The 17,053-nt window shown below is 46.1% G+C and overlaps 1 protein-coding gene across 1 annotated transcript in view; it reads left to right on the top strand.

Annotated features, from left to right (window-relative positions):
- Positions 1-6,491: 6,491 nt before the first annotated feature.
- The window catches only part of LOC310792207 (NLR family CARD domain-containing protein 3-like), a gene marked incomplete at both ends in the record, with an annotated part of 42,292 nt that continues 31,730 nt past the window's right edge, over positions 6,492-17,053 (top strand). The window contains 3 exons of the mRNA XM_083653935.1: positions 6,492-6,579; positions 7,469-9,287; positions 12,390-12,596. Coding sequence (XP_083510061.1) covers positions 6,492-6,579; positions 7,469-9,287; positions 12,390-12,596 — 2,114 coding nt within the window. The remainder of the gene's footprint in view (positions 6,580-7,468; positions 9,288-12,389; positions 12,597-17,053) is intronic.

Here is a 17,053-nt window from a genome sequence, read left to right on the forward strand (position 1 = left end):
TAGTTGCCATAGCAACCAGCCGCCCCGTCATGCATTGTGAGACTCACTAGGAAGGCTGGGTACTAGGAAGTGGAACCGTGATGGTCACCTGTCTGTCGCTAGCTGAGAGCTATTAATAAAAGTAAACCTGTTGCACAGTAAGTCAACTGTCTGACATTATTCCATCACATCTACAAAGAGAATACAAGCAATACAAATCCAGAAACAAATTAAAGAAAGGCTCTACCCACTAATTTTTCAGAAGGTTCTTAAAACCGATCAAGGAATTTGCAGTGTTAATTTTGTTCGGGATCTTGTTCCATTCCTCTTCCCCGGTGTAGAGGAATGTACTTCTCCCCACCTTGCTTTTTAGATTAGGAAGTTTCAAGTCTGCCACACTAGCTCTCGTGTTCCGGCCATGGGCGTCCCGAATAAACTGAAAATACTTATTGAAGTAATTTGGGCATAGGTCATGCAGTATAGACAATGATGAGTTTTAACTGTTGAACTCTACATTCAATGGGGAGCCAATTCAACTCTTTAAAATGAATTTGGCCAATGTGCGTTGTAGGGCTGAGGTTAAGAATAACCCTCATTAATTTGTTTTGATTTTTTGGTTAAACCACTGTACCGTGATATACAGTTGTAGTCATAGTGACATTGGATTAAGGATGTAGCTGTCTCATGGTCTTCTTGTCCAGGAATTTGGATATTCTTGTCAAGTATTTTGTCCGAGTGGATTTTAGCCTCACTCGACATACACTGGTCCAATTGACATCCCAGATACGTTACACAACACTTTTCCTGTAGCTTAATACCATTACGCTACGTTCACACAGGGCACCTACGCCTTGCCATTGCCTCAACCCACGCCTACGCCTACATATCTTGAGCTGGGCGTGAACCTATCACACGCTTTTGCGATCACACTGGACGCCTATTCCACGCTGAACCTGAGCCGAGTTTTTTTGTCACGTGTGGTCCCGAATTATCATGGTTAGGTAAAATAAATCTGATATATTTAATGTGCTATTGATGCTGGATATGTATAACCAGGTCTCCTTCTTGGGTCACTGTTGTCATAGAAAACTGGATGCTGTTGTACTAAGTGGATTAACTTTTCATTGTCCATCTTGCTTCTTCGGTCGCTATTCTCTCTCCTGAAGATTTGTTTACCGACGGGGAGAAAGCCCCACATGATAGCCACCCGTCAATCACTCTCTTTCTCTCTCTCTCTGCTCAACATGTAGTAACACCATTTTATTTTGAAATTCAGTTGACTTTGCCATTTCCCACGGATATTGTCGTGTTTTTCCTCCATGGCTTGACAGAAAAAGTCTGCCTTCACGCACCTAGTCGGCTTGAAAATAGAACTCACGCCTAAACGATAAAATCGGCGCAGCTCAGGTGAGGCGTGGGTACACGCAAGGTTCACGTTGAGGCGCCCTATGTACACAGCCTCATTGACTAAAAAGGACGCCTATTTAAAAGCGTGGGTAAAGGCAAGGCGTAGGCAAGGCTTGGGTGCTGTGTGTGAACGTAGCCTTACATTCCACCGGGAAACTGGGTTGGTCCCTTAATTTATACCTTGATCCAAAGACAATACATTCAGATTTTCCTAAATGCAGGGATAGCTTATTGTTGCATAACCATGTGGTTACATTATAAAGCTCTTTGGTAAGTGATGATCTAACTGATTCTAAGCACTCTCCGGTTACCATCAAGATGGAGTCATCTGTGTGCAGAAATAAAGGACATGAGCAGGCACATTCCATGTCATTAATGTACAATTGAAATAATAAAGGACCAATTATGCTTCTTGGGGGACCCCACAGGTGAGGGTTTTGGGCTCAGAGAGTACCCCTCCTACTTCTACTCTTTGGACTCTGTCGGAGAGGTATGAATGTACCCAGTTCAGTGCCTCCCCTTTGAAACCTTTTGCCTTCAGTTTACATAGTAAAATTTGGTGATTGACATTGTGTCAAATGCTCTTTGTAAGTCGAGCATTGCCATTCCACAATACTTTCCACGGTCAATGTTTGTTTCTTGATCAAATCTGTTAACTCATTGAGTGCCAGCCACTTTTGGAAAACGGATGCTCCCAGTGCCAGCCCTTTCAGAGCGTTTTCAGTGATTTCTCGAGGCCCACAGAATATTTTGTGATATTACTATGTAAACACCGAACACGCCCAAAGAACGATGAGACTATCTTGTATCATCAGCAAAAAAAAGTTTATTGATATCATTTTCCGTTCTTTAGTTATCAGCAGGAGAAGATACCGTATTTCCCCAAATAGTAGCCCGGCAGCAAATTGTGGCCGGGAACCTAATAGCCGCCGGGGGTTTGACCCCATTTTGCTTATTAAACGCCGGTCCGAGTAAACGGCGGGGCCATTATTTGCATTATCTTAAGGTAACCCCGAAATGACTACGTTGCTGACAGCACTTGAAGGCAACACCAGTGTTGCGCAATACATGAAACAGCATGGAGAAACACGTGAAAGAAAGCGCTAATCGAGGGAGCTCAACTTACGTTACCAAAAGCAATGCAGGGAAATTGATGGCATTGACGCATTTCCACGATGTTTGGATTATGTAAAGAGTTCTGTTAACAACGGCTACCGCGGTCTTCACTTGAACTGAAGTCCCAGATGAGTTCAAGAGATAGGGGCTATTGGAAATAGACACGTCAATGGTAAAACTGAAATTGTGTTATATTTATACCGATTACGTGCGTAATGATTGTGTGTGACTATGTTTAATCAGCACCCGCCGTGGTGTGTGTAGTGTTTTTGCAAGTTGTTGTAGTGTTGTGTTTGGGATGTGGCTATGTTCAGACTGGTCGTAGCCTATTTGCTGGTGTTGATAGAATTGCGTCAGTCAACGTCATCTTATTTGCAACTTAAGTGCATTGTTGCAGTGCTGTGTGTGTGTGTGTGTGTGTGTGTGTGTGTGTGTAGGCTACACGGTAGGTAGCCACGGCTGATTGCTGATTTTTGGTATCCTCCAAGGTGTGTGGGCTGACGGTGGCAGTTGATGGGAGTGAGGACCTTTGCACTAAAAAACATGCTGGACAGGAACTGTCACCGAATAATGGCCTGGTGCAGGTCGGTGCAAAAATAAATAAACGCCTGCAGCAAATAGCCGCCTGGTTCTTTTAAACGCCTGGGGTCCAAGTCGATTTTGTGAAATAAACGCCTGGGCTACTATTTGGGGAAATACGGTAGGTTGGTTTCAGCAAAAACAGACGTTTCAAACTAGAAGCTGAGATAATGAGCCTTAAAAAAAAAACACGATTTCAGACTGACAAGCCCGTCTTTATTGTCACACGATTACAATCAACACATGCACAGAGGGCCACAACACACACATGCTGACGGTGGCCGGTGAAATTTGTCCTCTGCATTTAACCCATCCTGGCTTTGTCCTTTCCTCCGGGGGGCAGGCCAGGAGCAGTGGTCGCTTTCTCGTACAGCGCCCGGGGACCGACTTTGGATGTTGTCGTCACTGGTCGGATGACGATGACGATCTGATCTTCTGCATGTTTTTAATGGGGGGGGGGGGGGGGGGGTTATATATACGGAGGAACCCCCCTGGGGGAGCACGGGGAGAACATGCAAACTCCACACAGACCTTCACCTTTTGTGAAATTAAGCATTTCAAGCACATCACTGACTCTGAAGCTAATATTTTCTGATGTAGTGACACCTCAAAAATAATTTCCTTCAATAAAAGAGCGAAAACAAAGGAATTTTGATGGCAAAATAATATTTTTTAGCTGCAACCCTCAGCGCTGGCCCCTGCGTGCGCAGACCCTACCTTCTTGCTGGTCTTGATTTACTGCTGGTGGGCATCAGATATTCTAGCTTGTGTTTGCCAATCTGTCCATCGAGCCTGCTGTCTGGGTCGGTGTTGTATGGTGCCCTGCGTGCCCCACCCCCCTCAACTGCAAACCCCTCCTCCGTGGGAGTGTCTCTGGTGGCTCTCTGCTCTGAATTTTCCACTGCACGTTTCAAAGTGCGCTGCACCCAGCCTATTTTCACAGCACTCCGCCGTTTTTGTCGCCGGCTCCCAGCGCTTCCAGCTGAGAATAATTTATCTTTTCAGAAAGACGCTCGTGTCGGGTGCTCCTTTTCTGGCAACTAATCATGTGGAGGGGCTATCGCAACAGACAGAAAGGCTCAATTGTGGGAGCAGATTGGCTGCTGTCCACAGGCACAGCTAACGTTACAGCATGCATCGGTTTCCGTGTGCCCACGGCTTCTCTGTTTTTTTCCTCACCTTTCTCTAATCTGGAGAGCACTGTCGCCACCTAATGGGTCCGTAAAATAGCTTATACACCTTCAACATCCCCCATATTTTTACAGGAGATGCATCAGGCTTTGATCCACGTCCCACCGTCAAAAAACGCAATTGACGACTTTAGTCGTCATTGGCACTCTACGTTACTATTTGAATTGACGACTTTAGTCGTCATTGGCACTCAATGAGTTAAGAAGGTCAAACAAGTATCCGTGAGACTGTCTAAAACCTGATTGAAAATCATATAAAATATTAAACTGATTAACATACTTAAAAATCTGCTCGTGAACAGCTCTCTCTAAAATTGTACTTAAAACACTTAAAATAGACACTTTTACTTTACTTTACTTTATTTCATTTGGCAGACGCCTTTCTCCAAAGCGACGTACATACAGAAAATAACAACCATAAGATCATGTAACATACATAGTGGAAAACAGAGATAAGGAAAAAGATAAATACAATAAAAGCCAACAAACAAACAAACAGACAGTTGAAGGTCCGTGGGCAGCATGTTAAGGGTGATGGAGAGGGAAGGTTAGGGGGAGGTGAAATGGAGAGAAAAGAGATGGGTTTTTAACCGATTGCGGAAGATGGGGAGAGATTCGGATGTCCTGACCAAGGGGGGGAGCTCGTTCCACCATTTGGGGGCGAGACAGGAAAAGAGGCGAGATTGAGAGCGGCCCTTGAGCCCGCGAAGCAAGGGGGGGGCGAGACGGCTTGCGCTAGTGGAGGGGCGGAGGGAGCGGTGGGAGGGTTGGAACGTGACCAAGGTTTGAAGGTATTGGGGGGCAGTTGAGTGGACAGCTCTGTATGTGAGGACAAGGGTTTTGAATTTGATGCGTGACAGGATGGGGAGCCAGTGGAGGTCATGGAGGAGGGGGGTGACGTGAGAGAATTTGGGTTGGTTGAAAACAAGGCGGGCAGCAGAATTCTGGATGAGTTGAAGGGGTTGGATTGCAGAGGAGGGGAGACCGGCTAGAAGAACATTGCAGTAATCAAGTCTAGATAAAACCATGGCCTGGACTAAAATTTGGGTTGCTTCTGAGGTTAAAAAAGGGCGGATCTTTCTAATGTTAAAGAGGGAGAATCTACAGGAACGTGCCATTGCTGTAATGTGGGCAGAGAAAGATAGTTGGTTGTCGATGGTGATTCCGAGATTTTTGGCAGATTGGGAGGGGAGGACGGTGGTGTTGTCGATGGATAGGGACAGATCGGATAGGGGGGAGTCGTTGCAGGGGAAGAAGAGAAGTTCGGTTTTGTCGGGGTTGAGTTTGAGATGGTGAGAAGACATCCAGTTGCTAATATCTTTGAGGCAGGCAGAGATACGGGAAGAGATATTAGAGTCCGAGGGGGGGAAGGAGAGATAGAGTTGTGTGTCGTCTGCGTAGGAGTGATAGGAGAACCCGTGAGAGGAAATGACGTGACCCAAAGATCTCATGTAAAGAAGGAAGAGGAAAGGACCTAAGACAGAACCCTGGGGGACACCCGTGGTGAGAGTGCAGGGGTCCGAAAGAGTTCCTCTCCAGAGGACCTGAAAAGAGCGAGTAGATAGGTAGGAGGAAAACCATGAAAGTGCAGAGCCGGTGATACCAAGGTCGGATAGGGTGGAAAGTAGAATTTGGTGGTTGATGGTGTCAAAAGCGGCGGACAGATCGAGAAGTATGAGAACGGAGGAGAGTGATGAAGCTTTGGCGGAGTGAAGGGCGGAGGTGACAGAAAGAAGAGCTGTTTCAGTGGAATGTGCGGGTTTGAAGCCAGATTGAAGGGGGTCGGAGAGGTTGTGAAGGGAGAGATAAGAGGATAATTGACCAGATACTGTGCGTTCGAGTGATTTGGAGATGAAGGAAAGGAGGGAGACGGGGCGGTAGTTGTTGATGGCGGAGGGGTCGAGGGACGGTTTCTTGAGGAGTGGTTTGATTATGGCTGTTTTTAGGGCAGAGGGGAAAATACCAGAGGAGAGGGAGGAGTTGATGAGGGAGGTGAGATAGGGAGCAATGTCAGGGGAGATGGACTGAAGGAGGGGTGAGGGGATAGGATCTAGGGGGCAGGAGGTGGCACGGGCTGAAAGAATGATTTTGAGGAGATCATCTGAGGAGAGGGGAGAGAAGAATGACATGGAGGCAGGAGGTTGTGAAGAAGAGGAGGTGAGAGAAGGGGTGAGGAGGGATGGTGAGGGAAATGATGAGCTAATGGCAGCGACCTTATTGATGAAGAAGGAGGAGAAATCGTTGGCAGAAAGGGAAGAGGGAGGGGGCGGAGGAGGCGGATTGAGGAGGGACGTGAATGTCTGGAAGAGTTTGCGGGGATTAGAAGCAGAGGATTGAATAGTGGAAATGTAGAAGGAGGATTTGGCAGAAGAAATGGAGGAGGTGAAGTTGGAGAGGGAGAGGTGATAAGCGGCGAGGTCATTGGGGTTGCGAGATTTTTTCCATGTCCTTTCTGAGGTGCGGAGTCGGGAGCGGTTGGTGCGGAGAGGTTCGGTGAGCCAGGGTGCAGGGGGGGAGGGGCGGGCAGGTTTGGTAGAGAGTGGGGAGAGGGAGTCAAGGGCAGAGGAGAGAGAGGATATGAGGGTGAGTGAGGCTTCATCAGGGGATAGGAGAGAGAATTGATCAGCGGGGGGGAGAAGGGAGAGACACATGCCTGTAGTTACTTTGATCAATTTTACTGCCTTTCTTGTAAAGGGAAGTCACTCTAGCTTTTTTCTATTCCTGTGGGACCTTTGATTGGATGATAGACAGATTTACAATGTGTGTGACATATGGAGAAATGACATCTGCAGAATCTCTCAAGAACTTGGCTGGAATGGCATCCAAGCTTTACTATGATCCAGACTATTGAGTAGTTTGGTGACTGTTGGGATTGTAACTTGGGAGAGGGAGAACTGCTCCCCAATAATCCCTTTGAATTTATAGTACTGTTTCACTGCAGGTTCATCAAAGTCCTTTGTATTAGCAGGAAGCTTTTGCACTAAGTCACTTGCTATTGTTGTAACAAAAAAAGATTAAAACTGTGAGCAACTGTAGCCTTGTCAAAGCTTAGATAGCCATTAATAGTCAGGCCTATACTACCTTGTTTAATTTTGGGTTTATCCTTGGTCCCTAATAATCCAGGAGGGAGTTGGGAATGTGTAAATTATTAATGTGTAAAATAACTCATTGATTCCATCTGTTGTTTGTTCTTTCAGAAACTCGTGATGCTGCGTGTCAACGTCGACACAAATCCAAACTGATAAAGGAGCTTCAGTATCTGTTTGAGGGGATTGCTAAAACAGGCGCAAACCAAACACTTCTGAACAAGATCTTCACAATGCTTCACCTCACAATGGGAGAGAGTAGAGAGGTCAATTATGAACATGAAGTCAGACAGATTGAAGAAGCATCCTGGGAACGTGTGAGATCAGAAACAACACTTACATGTGAAGACATCTTTAAACCCTTACCTGGAAGAGTTGAACCAACCAGAGCAGTGATGACAATGGGAGTGGCTGGCATTGGGAAAACAGTCTTAACACAAAAGTTCACCCTGGACTGGGCTGAAGACAAAGCCAACGAGGATATCGAGTTCATATTTCTGTTCACTTTCCGAGAGCTGAATCTGCTGAAAGGGAAAAACTTCAGCTTGGTGGGACTTATTCATCTCTTCTTTCCTCTGATCAAAGAAGCAAGAATCTGCAGTTTTGACAAGTTCCAGGTTCTGTTCATCTTTGACGGTCTGGATGAGTGTCGACCTCCTCTAGACTTCCAGAATGAGATCGTGACTGATGTCACAGAGTCGACCTCAGTGGATGTGCTGCTGACAAACCTCATCAGGGGGAAACTGCTTCCCCTTGCTCGCCTCTGGATGACCACACGACCTGGAGCAGCCAATCAGATCCCTCCTGAGTGCTTTGACGTGGTGACAGAGGTGAGAGGCTTCACTGACCAACAGAAGGAAGAGTACTTCAAGAAGAGATTCAGTGATGTGAAGAAATTCACGGAAGAGCAGGCCAGCAGAATCATCTCCCACATCAAGGCTTCACGAACCATCCACATCATGTGTTACATCCCAGTCTTCTGCTGGATCACTGCTATGGTTCTGGAGTCTGTGTGGAAAACCAGTGAGATGGGAAGGATGCCCAAGACCCTGACTGAGATGTACATCCAATTCCTGGTGGTTCAGTCCAAACGGGGGAAAGTCAAGTATCATGGGAGGGACGAGACAGATGCACACTGGACTAAAGAGACCAGCAAGATGATTCTCTCTCTGGCAAAAGTGGCTTTTGAGCAACTGGAGAAAGGCAACCTGATCTTCTATGCAGCCGACCTGAGAGAGTGTGGCATTGATACCAGAGCAGCATCAGTGTACTCAGGAGTGTTCACACAGCTCTTTCAAGAGGAGGAGTGTGGGCTGTACCAGGACATGGTGTACTCTTTTGTCCATCTGACCATTCAGGAGTTTCTGGCTGCTGTCTACATGTTCCACTGTCACACAAACATGGATGAGAAGGTACTGGAGACATTCCTGGGGGAAGGTTTGGTTAGATCTGAAGACAGTGGACACTCTCTTGATGTCTTTCTGCAGACAGCCATGGACAAATCCCTGGAGAGTAAAAATGGCCACCTGGACCTCTTTGTCCGCTTCCTTCATGGCCTCTCACTAGAGTCCAGCCAGAAACCCTTACGAGGCTTGCTGGGTCAGACAGAGAGCAGACGAGACAGCATCCAGAGAGCCATCAGGAACCTGAAGGAGATGGCCATCTCCAATACCTCTCCTGACAGAAGCATCAACATCTTCCACTGTTTGATGGAGATGAACGATCGGTCGGTACATCAGGAGATCCTACAGTTCCTTAAGTCAGAAAACAGATCACGGGATACACTCTCTGAGATTCACTGCTCAGCTCTGGCCTACATGCTAGAGATGTCAGAGGAAGTTCTGGATGTGTTGGACCTGGAGGCCTACAACATATCAGAGGAGGGAGGACTGAGACTGATCCCAGCTGTGAGGAACTGCAGGAAGGCTCGGTTAGTCCTGATGTGATTGTGAATACCAACAGTGTAGATTTTTTCCCAAAGGGCCAAACTGTCTTACATAAAGTAACCGAAGAGCCGCACATTGGACATTATACACGCCAACACTCCTGCAGTTAAGTTTCTATGGGATCAAATAACATAATCATGATCCAATATAGGCAATATAGGCAATTGAGCGAGGGGGCTCCTTATTCCAAGCTTTGTCTGGGGGAAGGCCCACAGTCTCAGACTTTGAAACCCCACTGCCCGATACCATTTTCGATATGGGGGGGGAGGGGGGGGAGACAGACAGACAGACAGACAGACACACATTTCTCCATAATCTAGGCCAGATGAAACAAATTAAAAACTTTGCTCTACAGCAGCTACCCCTGCTGTACTCATCAGCCTATCACAACACAGCATATTTCCCCTGCTCTAGTCATCAGAATGGAGCATATTAACCCTGCTCTAATCAACACAACAGATTAGCCCTGCTCTAGTCATCAGCCTATAGCCACTTTTAAACACAGATCCCGCAATATTGACGTTCAGAAGGCCTGCAACCCCGGCAGTGTTGCCACAGAAATTGCTTTCACACAGAACCAAGCAGCCCGCCATATTGTAGCATCCACTCCTCCCAGATTGAAATGAGGCCTGAACCATGGGCGCTGAGTTAAAGTCTGACAAATTAAAATGATGCTGGTCACCAGGTCCGGTGAAAATAATCCCAATTTGAGTTGTAGCCTATTAAACTCGTCTCAAATTACATTTCCACGCAGCTCCTCCTATTAAGTAGCCTAAATTAATATTTTCATGTGTAGGTTATAGTGTAGGCTACTGTATGATGAATGAGACCACCAAATATCGCCTGCATGCGCAACAACTGTCAACAGTGCAGCTGGTCGTTAAGAAGATCAAAGAGAAAAGACGAGAGCTGACCCAAATATGCCGACAACGCGGAAACTGGTAATCCATTAAAGTTGCTGGTGAATTTGGTCACATTTTAAACACAGATTTGAGACAAAGAAGATACAGGCGAAGGACATCATAACCATTGATGAAACTGCGTTGTGGTTTGACATGTTCGGCTCGACGGGGGCACGGTGGCGCAGTGGTAGTGCTGTCGCCTCACAGCTAGAATGTCCTGGGTTCGATTCCCACCTGGGACGCTGTGAGCGCTGAAAGAGTGCGTGCCCGTCCGCATGTCCTCGAGTTCCCACCGCCCGGGTGGGGTCATCAAAAGGGCCCCCTGGGGGTTTCCTTCATTCAAAAACATGCAATATCCTGGTCGCTGAGGTGGTGCCTCCTCTGGTCGTTTGGGGCGCCTGTTCAGAGGGAGGGGAACTCGTTGGAATAGTGTGATCCACCCACGTGCTATGTCCTACCGGTGAAGCTTCCCCTGTCAGGTGAAAAGAAGCGGCTGGCTACTGCCCATGTCTCGGCGGAAGCATGGATCCAGTTTCAGCAGAGGGCAGAGGGTGGAGCAGCAACCAGGATAAATAAATTACATTTGCACTGGGGGATAAAAATTGGATAAAAGAAATCTGGGGGAAAAAAGGGAAAAAAAAGACATGCTCGACTCAACTACAGTGAAAGCAAGAGTGGCGGGGTTTGATTGATGCACTCTTTAAAGTGGAAATTCATTCCCCCGCAACACATTTAGGTTCTGAGCATTTTCTTTTAGTTTCTGATGATTTTTCTACATCAAATCCCTCAGGTTTGGTCCAATGATTTGTTTGAGAATTGTATAGATTTTTCCCCCCTGCCAGCATTCTCATCAATGTGCACAGCTCAGCAGCATGCAACAATTAAGCTGCCTTCACATGATGAGTGATCTTCTCTTCTCTCACCGTGAGGTAGAGAATTTTGCCTACTAATGTCAACATCGTTTGAGTATAAAATAGCCTAACCTACTTACTCATAAACTGTAGGTACGGAGCATTCTTCCTGGCGCCCCTGTTGCAGTCATGGATTGCATAGGCTACTTGTTTTTTACTTTCATTTAAACCTTTCCCCTTTGTATTGCTGTGTGAGGTGGTTTCCCCTGTAATTTACTTTAATGAGAGCTGAGCTTTGATCCGTCTTCCCGCGGGTACCCTTTCAGACAGACGTTGATTCGGGGCTATGACTACCTTCACCGGTGGAACGAAAGGCATAACAAAATGATCCACCACTCCGCATTTGTGACTTTCACACAGGAGGCAAGTCTTAATAATCCCACAAAATTCACAGCTTTCACAGACTGTGTGAGAGGGGCTTGAGAGAACACAGCAGTTTAACCCTGCTCTAGTCATCAGCCTATAGAGCAATTTGGAGTGGACGTCACAGGGTTATGTCACTGCAGTTGCGCATGCATCGTGGTACCAGAAAATCTGAGGGAACAAGTCAAACCGAAACTAGAGAGATCCCCGGAATAAGGGAAAAAGACGTCTTGTGCCGTATAGGCGCTGGGCTTTCCAACTAGGAATATGAAGATGTCCGGCACCGAACTTTGGCGATGTAGTTTGATCCAAGACCAATCCTGACAGCGAGTACTGGTCAGGAAACCTCACCCCATCGAAAGAGTTACAGTAGCTTATTTGTGTAAGATAACCTGTCTGTTGCTGGCAAACCTTTGAAATACGTGAAGGCATCCAGGTCTTCCATATTTCTATGACCGCTGAATCGCTAGCTGTCACTTTCTGCAACCAGTTCGGCTAGGCCCACAAAATGCATAATCACTGTTTGCAAACATATACGATGTCTTTAACAACACAGCAGATTACCCCTGGTTCAGTTTTATATTCCATTACTGAGCAGATCGGTTGTTTCTTGAGTTTCATTCTTTAGTCGAGTTCAAGATTTTTTTTCAAAATCTGTGTCTAATGGTGTCAGGCGGAACTGTGTTACCAGAATTTGAACCAAACTGCCTCAATTATTGTAGTTATCATCATTAGTAGTAGTAGTTGTTGTAAATGCTTTATAAGTTTTACTTAGTCTCAGCTCTGTTTTGATATTTTACATTTGGCTAAATCTGTAAACAGAGTTTCCAACTTTGAACGCTCAGAGACCTCAGCTCTCAAGTCCTGGTCTCAGCTCTGAAGTCCATCTCCTCCTTTATCCTGTATTCAGATTGATGTACTGCAACTTGTCAGAGACTGACTGTGAAGTCGTGGCCTCAGCTCTGAAGTCCAACCCCTCCCATCTGACAGAGCTGGACCTGAGTCACAGCAACCTGATTCTGGAGCTGAGTGTAGATTCAGAATGGAAGCTGCATTCAGGAGTGAAGCTTCTTTCTGCTGGACTGGAGAGTCCACACTGCAGACTGGAGACTCTCAGGTCAGACATCATATTTAATAATGTGCTGATGAGATTTCAATATTGTACTTTGAGGGCATCTGAAGTTGTTCCATCTGAAATCAGACAGGATGTGGTTTTATAGAGGCTTAGATCTCATATGTTGCTCATGTTGTTTTCACCAGAGGTGGAAAGTGGAAAGAGTACTGATAAATCCTACTCAAGTACAAATAAATAGTGTTACTTTAGTGAAGATTAACTCAAGAAGTACAAGTTAATCAAAAGTAGCCTATTTAACACGTTCACTGCCAAGAACGAGTTGAGTCGTCAAACAGAATCCAACCGTTCACTGCCAACGACGAGTTGAGTCGTCAAAAAAAAATATATATTTTTTTTGACGGTGCTACGTGGATCAATGCCCCCCGCGTCTCCTATGGAGATATTGGAAGTATTGAATGTGTATAATCTATTTTACCGAGCAGCTAGGTGGCGACGGTGCTCTCCCGACAGAGAGAAAGTCAACCAAAAGCAGCCGCCTCCCGCGGCTGCTTCCTCCATTCTCAAGGAAATGGCTTGGCGATTTTACAGTCATCAGTCACCAGACGGGGGATTGCAAATTTGCATAATAGATTATGGGTGAAACACACTTTGAAACGCCCGCAGAAAGGCCAGAATTGCACGCATCCCGAAAACCCAGAAACGAACGAGCCTCATTCTCATACTGTAGGCGGGGACGCTTTCGCGCTGCTGCGGTGGGGGGTTCCAGAAATGGACTGGGTGGGCAGCATAAAGCCTAGAGTCGCACGGGGCTTCATCGGGGCTCTCAAACCCAAGAGACGAGTGAGCCCTATCCACACTCGCTGCCAGGGAGGGAGGCTGCTCAAACTCGCTGCCAGGGAGGGAGGCTGCTCAAACTCGCAGCAGCAGCAGCAGCAGCAGAGCACTCGCTTGTGACAAACGCAGGCTGAAAGCCACTAGACACGCCCACGGAGGGAGGAGTTGAAGGAGAGGGCGTTCGGAACTATATTGTTTGGATGTCTGATCTCTCACTGATGCCAAAAATAAATGGTTAAAGTGACTGTTCTGCCTGTTTGATTGAATTTCACAAAACTGCGATTATCTCAGCTTTCACTCTCAGACGCTAAAACCATGCTGTACTCAACGGCTAATATCTACATAACTACTAACTCTACAAACTAACTCTTTTAGACAGAGAAAGCACACATTCTATTAGTACTTTTGTGAACTTTGTGTTCACAAACTCCAAGCAGAAAAGAATCCTCGGCTCTTGTAAAATGAGCCAGAATCCTCAAAAAACGGCTTGGCAGAAGCTACCTACAGCAAAAAAAAAACGGCTGGCAGTCAATGTGTTAAAAGTACTAGAGTAAAAGTACATTTGTGTTACTTTAAAAATGTTTTATTTATTTATTCATTTATTTATTTGCGGGACAACGCACATTAATGACCATTCTCCTTTATATAAAAGGGAGCAAGTGGGCAATGTTTGTTTCTATTTTTGCCCCACTGATGATGTCACAATGTCTATGACATCAGTGATGTCATCAGTGACATCATTATTGACCAAATCATCATTATTATGTTGTCATGCACTGATGTGATAGGCATTGTGACATCATCAGTGACAGTGATGTCACGAGTAATGCGAAGTTGGGCAATTGTGCACTGCACATGCCAATAGAGCAGGCGAGGCCACAGAGCAGCAGAGCTGCAGGTGAGGCAGCGTCATCAGTGCCAGCATTATTGACCAAAATCATCTTATGACATCGCTGATGATGTCAGGGGCACTGATGATGTCATAGGCATTGTGACATCATCAGTGACAGTGATGTCATCAGTGATGAGAATTTCAGCAATTGTGCACTTGTGCATGCCCACAGAGCAAGCGATTGTGCGCTGCGCATGCCAATAGAGCAGGCGAGGCCACGCAGCATCCGAGTTACGCACGAGGTTACGCATTTCAGTTGGCAGCGGAAGGACATCCCTGCAAGCTCTGCCATTGTCTCCGACCGGCTCCGACTGACCGGCTCCGCTCCCTGTGTGTCAAATCCCTCGATCTTAAGTTTTGTGTCGGGTTAGTTTAGTTGTTACACATCCCGGGTTGACCGATTCTGCCCTCCATTGACTTCCATTCAAAAGTGCTATATTTGGCCATTTTTCAAAAGTAATTTATTCCCTGATGTTAAGCATCCATCCTGGAGGGAAGGCTTCAAATTATAGTTTTTACTGTGTTTGAGTATTTCCCCCCAATTTGACCAGTTATGGCACAACAATAAATTTCATGCAGTTTACATGAAATGTAATGGGTTACATTTGATTACCTTAGAATACATTATTATGTGATTATACATATGATTAGAACACACTATTATGCGATAAGCTTCTAACTTTGATGGGTTCGAGGTTAGGGGGGGGCGACCGTACCAGTTCCGACACAACCCTGCAGTGTTCGCCAGTCTATTTTGATGACAAATAACCTTATTTTGGGCTCAACGTCCTAAAAATAAGTTGCTGGTGAAAACAGATGATGACGTCAGTGACAGACATTATGGTTGTCTAACGACTGATGTATGGTATTCAGATAATAATAATTACTGTATGAGTTACAGTGAATAGTTGGCATTAGCGTCTGGCATTAGCTAGCTGTTAGCCTGTGAATGTTAGTTACATGGCAGTAAAACGCCACTTAATGACCAGTTTGATATAACTGTCAAGCAGTTTGATTCACACTCTTTCCATAACTTTGATATATACTGGCTGGTTGTTGATATTTATAACAATATTGTGGCCTCTGGACAAACATTTTGCAGAGGTAGTCAGCCATACTCTTTCCGGTCTACCACCTAGACTGTGTTGGCCTGGAAGGAAGACAAAGATCTTATATTGAATGCAGGAGCGAGGCTCTTTTCCTTTTTTGGACAACAGCGCTACAGCCATGATGTTGCAGTGGAACAAAGTATAAGCCTTTGGTTCTAATATATGATCTTTGGCTCAAATGATGACGTGTGTTATTACAGCACGCGCTCATGTACGTTTTCATAGAACATCAATGGTGTACAGGTATGAAAAACTGACTGGAGGGGGGGGGCTTTAAGTGTTATGGTGGTGCTAGTCTCGCTTACCGGACTGTCCCAGCAAAGGGGCGAGGTGAGTCTGGCTGGGGACGCTTTCTATTGTGGACTAGAGGGGGGAAAAGCTGTTTACAGCCATCCACCGAACGTACCATGTGCAGGCTGCTTCATTGCATAATCCACATCAATCGTTTTCAGCGTGTAGCAATGAGCTAGCAACTAGCACTGCTGTTGTTATTGTTTCAAAGGCAGCGGCGCAGGCATTTGAGGTCAGCAGATTCGACACGTACAGCAGCAGGCATACAGATTCGACACGGGGGCTTGGAAAGGAAATCCAAATATGGTCGCAGCCGCAGTCAGAGTGGGTCGGAGCCAATGCAGTGCTTGCAGGGAGCGAAATGGGATTTCCATCCGGCACCGACTGAAATGGTCGCCACCAATGAGAGAGGTAAAGGCTGCTTTATGCTCACCATGCCGTGAAGGGCGCGGGGGTGGAGCGAGGGCCGGGCGCGTCAAATGACGTAAATTTGTTGGGCGTGGTTATTCGCTACCTCCATAGGGCGGCCACCGTGTGCCTGATTTTTTTTCTCACAGCGCGACCTCCGCACAGCTTCTCTCCAAACATGGCCGCTTTCAAGCCACTGAGCCCTGAACACTGAGCTGTGTTTTCCCCACATTTCTTGACCCATGTGGTAGGCTATAAACTTTGATTTGCAACTGTTCGTTTTTAGTCATTTCACCAAGTAAATGTGTTGTGTTGAGAGCATGTTTGGGAGAGTTTAAAAGCAGCACAGAGTAGGCTATCAGGGCTGAGAACTGAAACGGCTTTCAGTAAAAACAAGTTTGGTGATTCATTCATGTGCTGATGTACGGTCGTTTGAGAGTGAAAGCGCACTCAGTAGGCTACTGCACATAATAACGTTTCATTGCAACTTTTCACGGGCTGTTCTCACTATTACCATTGTACAATACATGCTGATCACTTGGCTGATCACTTCTGAGTATAATAGCATCTGCCCCAGCGCAAGGTCTGCACGGTGACTCGCGGAGCTCCACCCCCACGGAGCTTGCTTGAGTATAATGAGCCCTTCAGTCCACCATGCTGCTTCCCCCCAATCAGACTATGGTGGTGCTAACTACCAACATGTTAGTTTGTGTAGCTTGTTAAATAAATGTCTACCTCCAGCCTAGCAAGGGTTAATTTAGGAACAAGTCGAGGTTAATTTAGGATCAAGTTATTGTTAAGTCAGGATTAAGTTCCCCATCCGACTCAGATTCTTCTTTTTACCATTACTGTCAGAGAAACTACCATCTGAAAATGGTGTCCAATGTTGTAAAAATTGGATTCTGAAATTTAACTAAACCTTGTGACAGCCTGGCTGCTTTCAGATGGAAAGACTCTATAAGGCT

This window comes from Poromitra crassiceps, assembly GCF_964638095.1.
Source record: "Poromitra crassiceps genome assembly, chromosome: 17".
Taxonomy (NCBI): Eukaryota; Metazoa; Chordata; class Actinopteri; order Beryciformes; family Melamphaidae; genus Poromitra; species Poromitra crassiceps.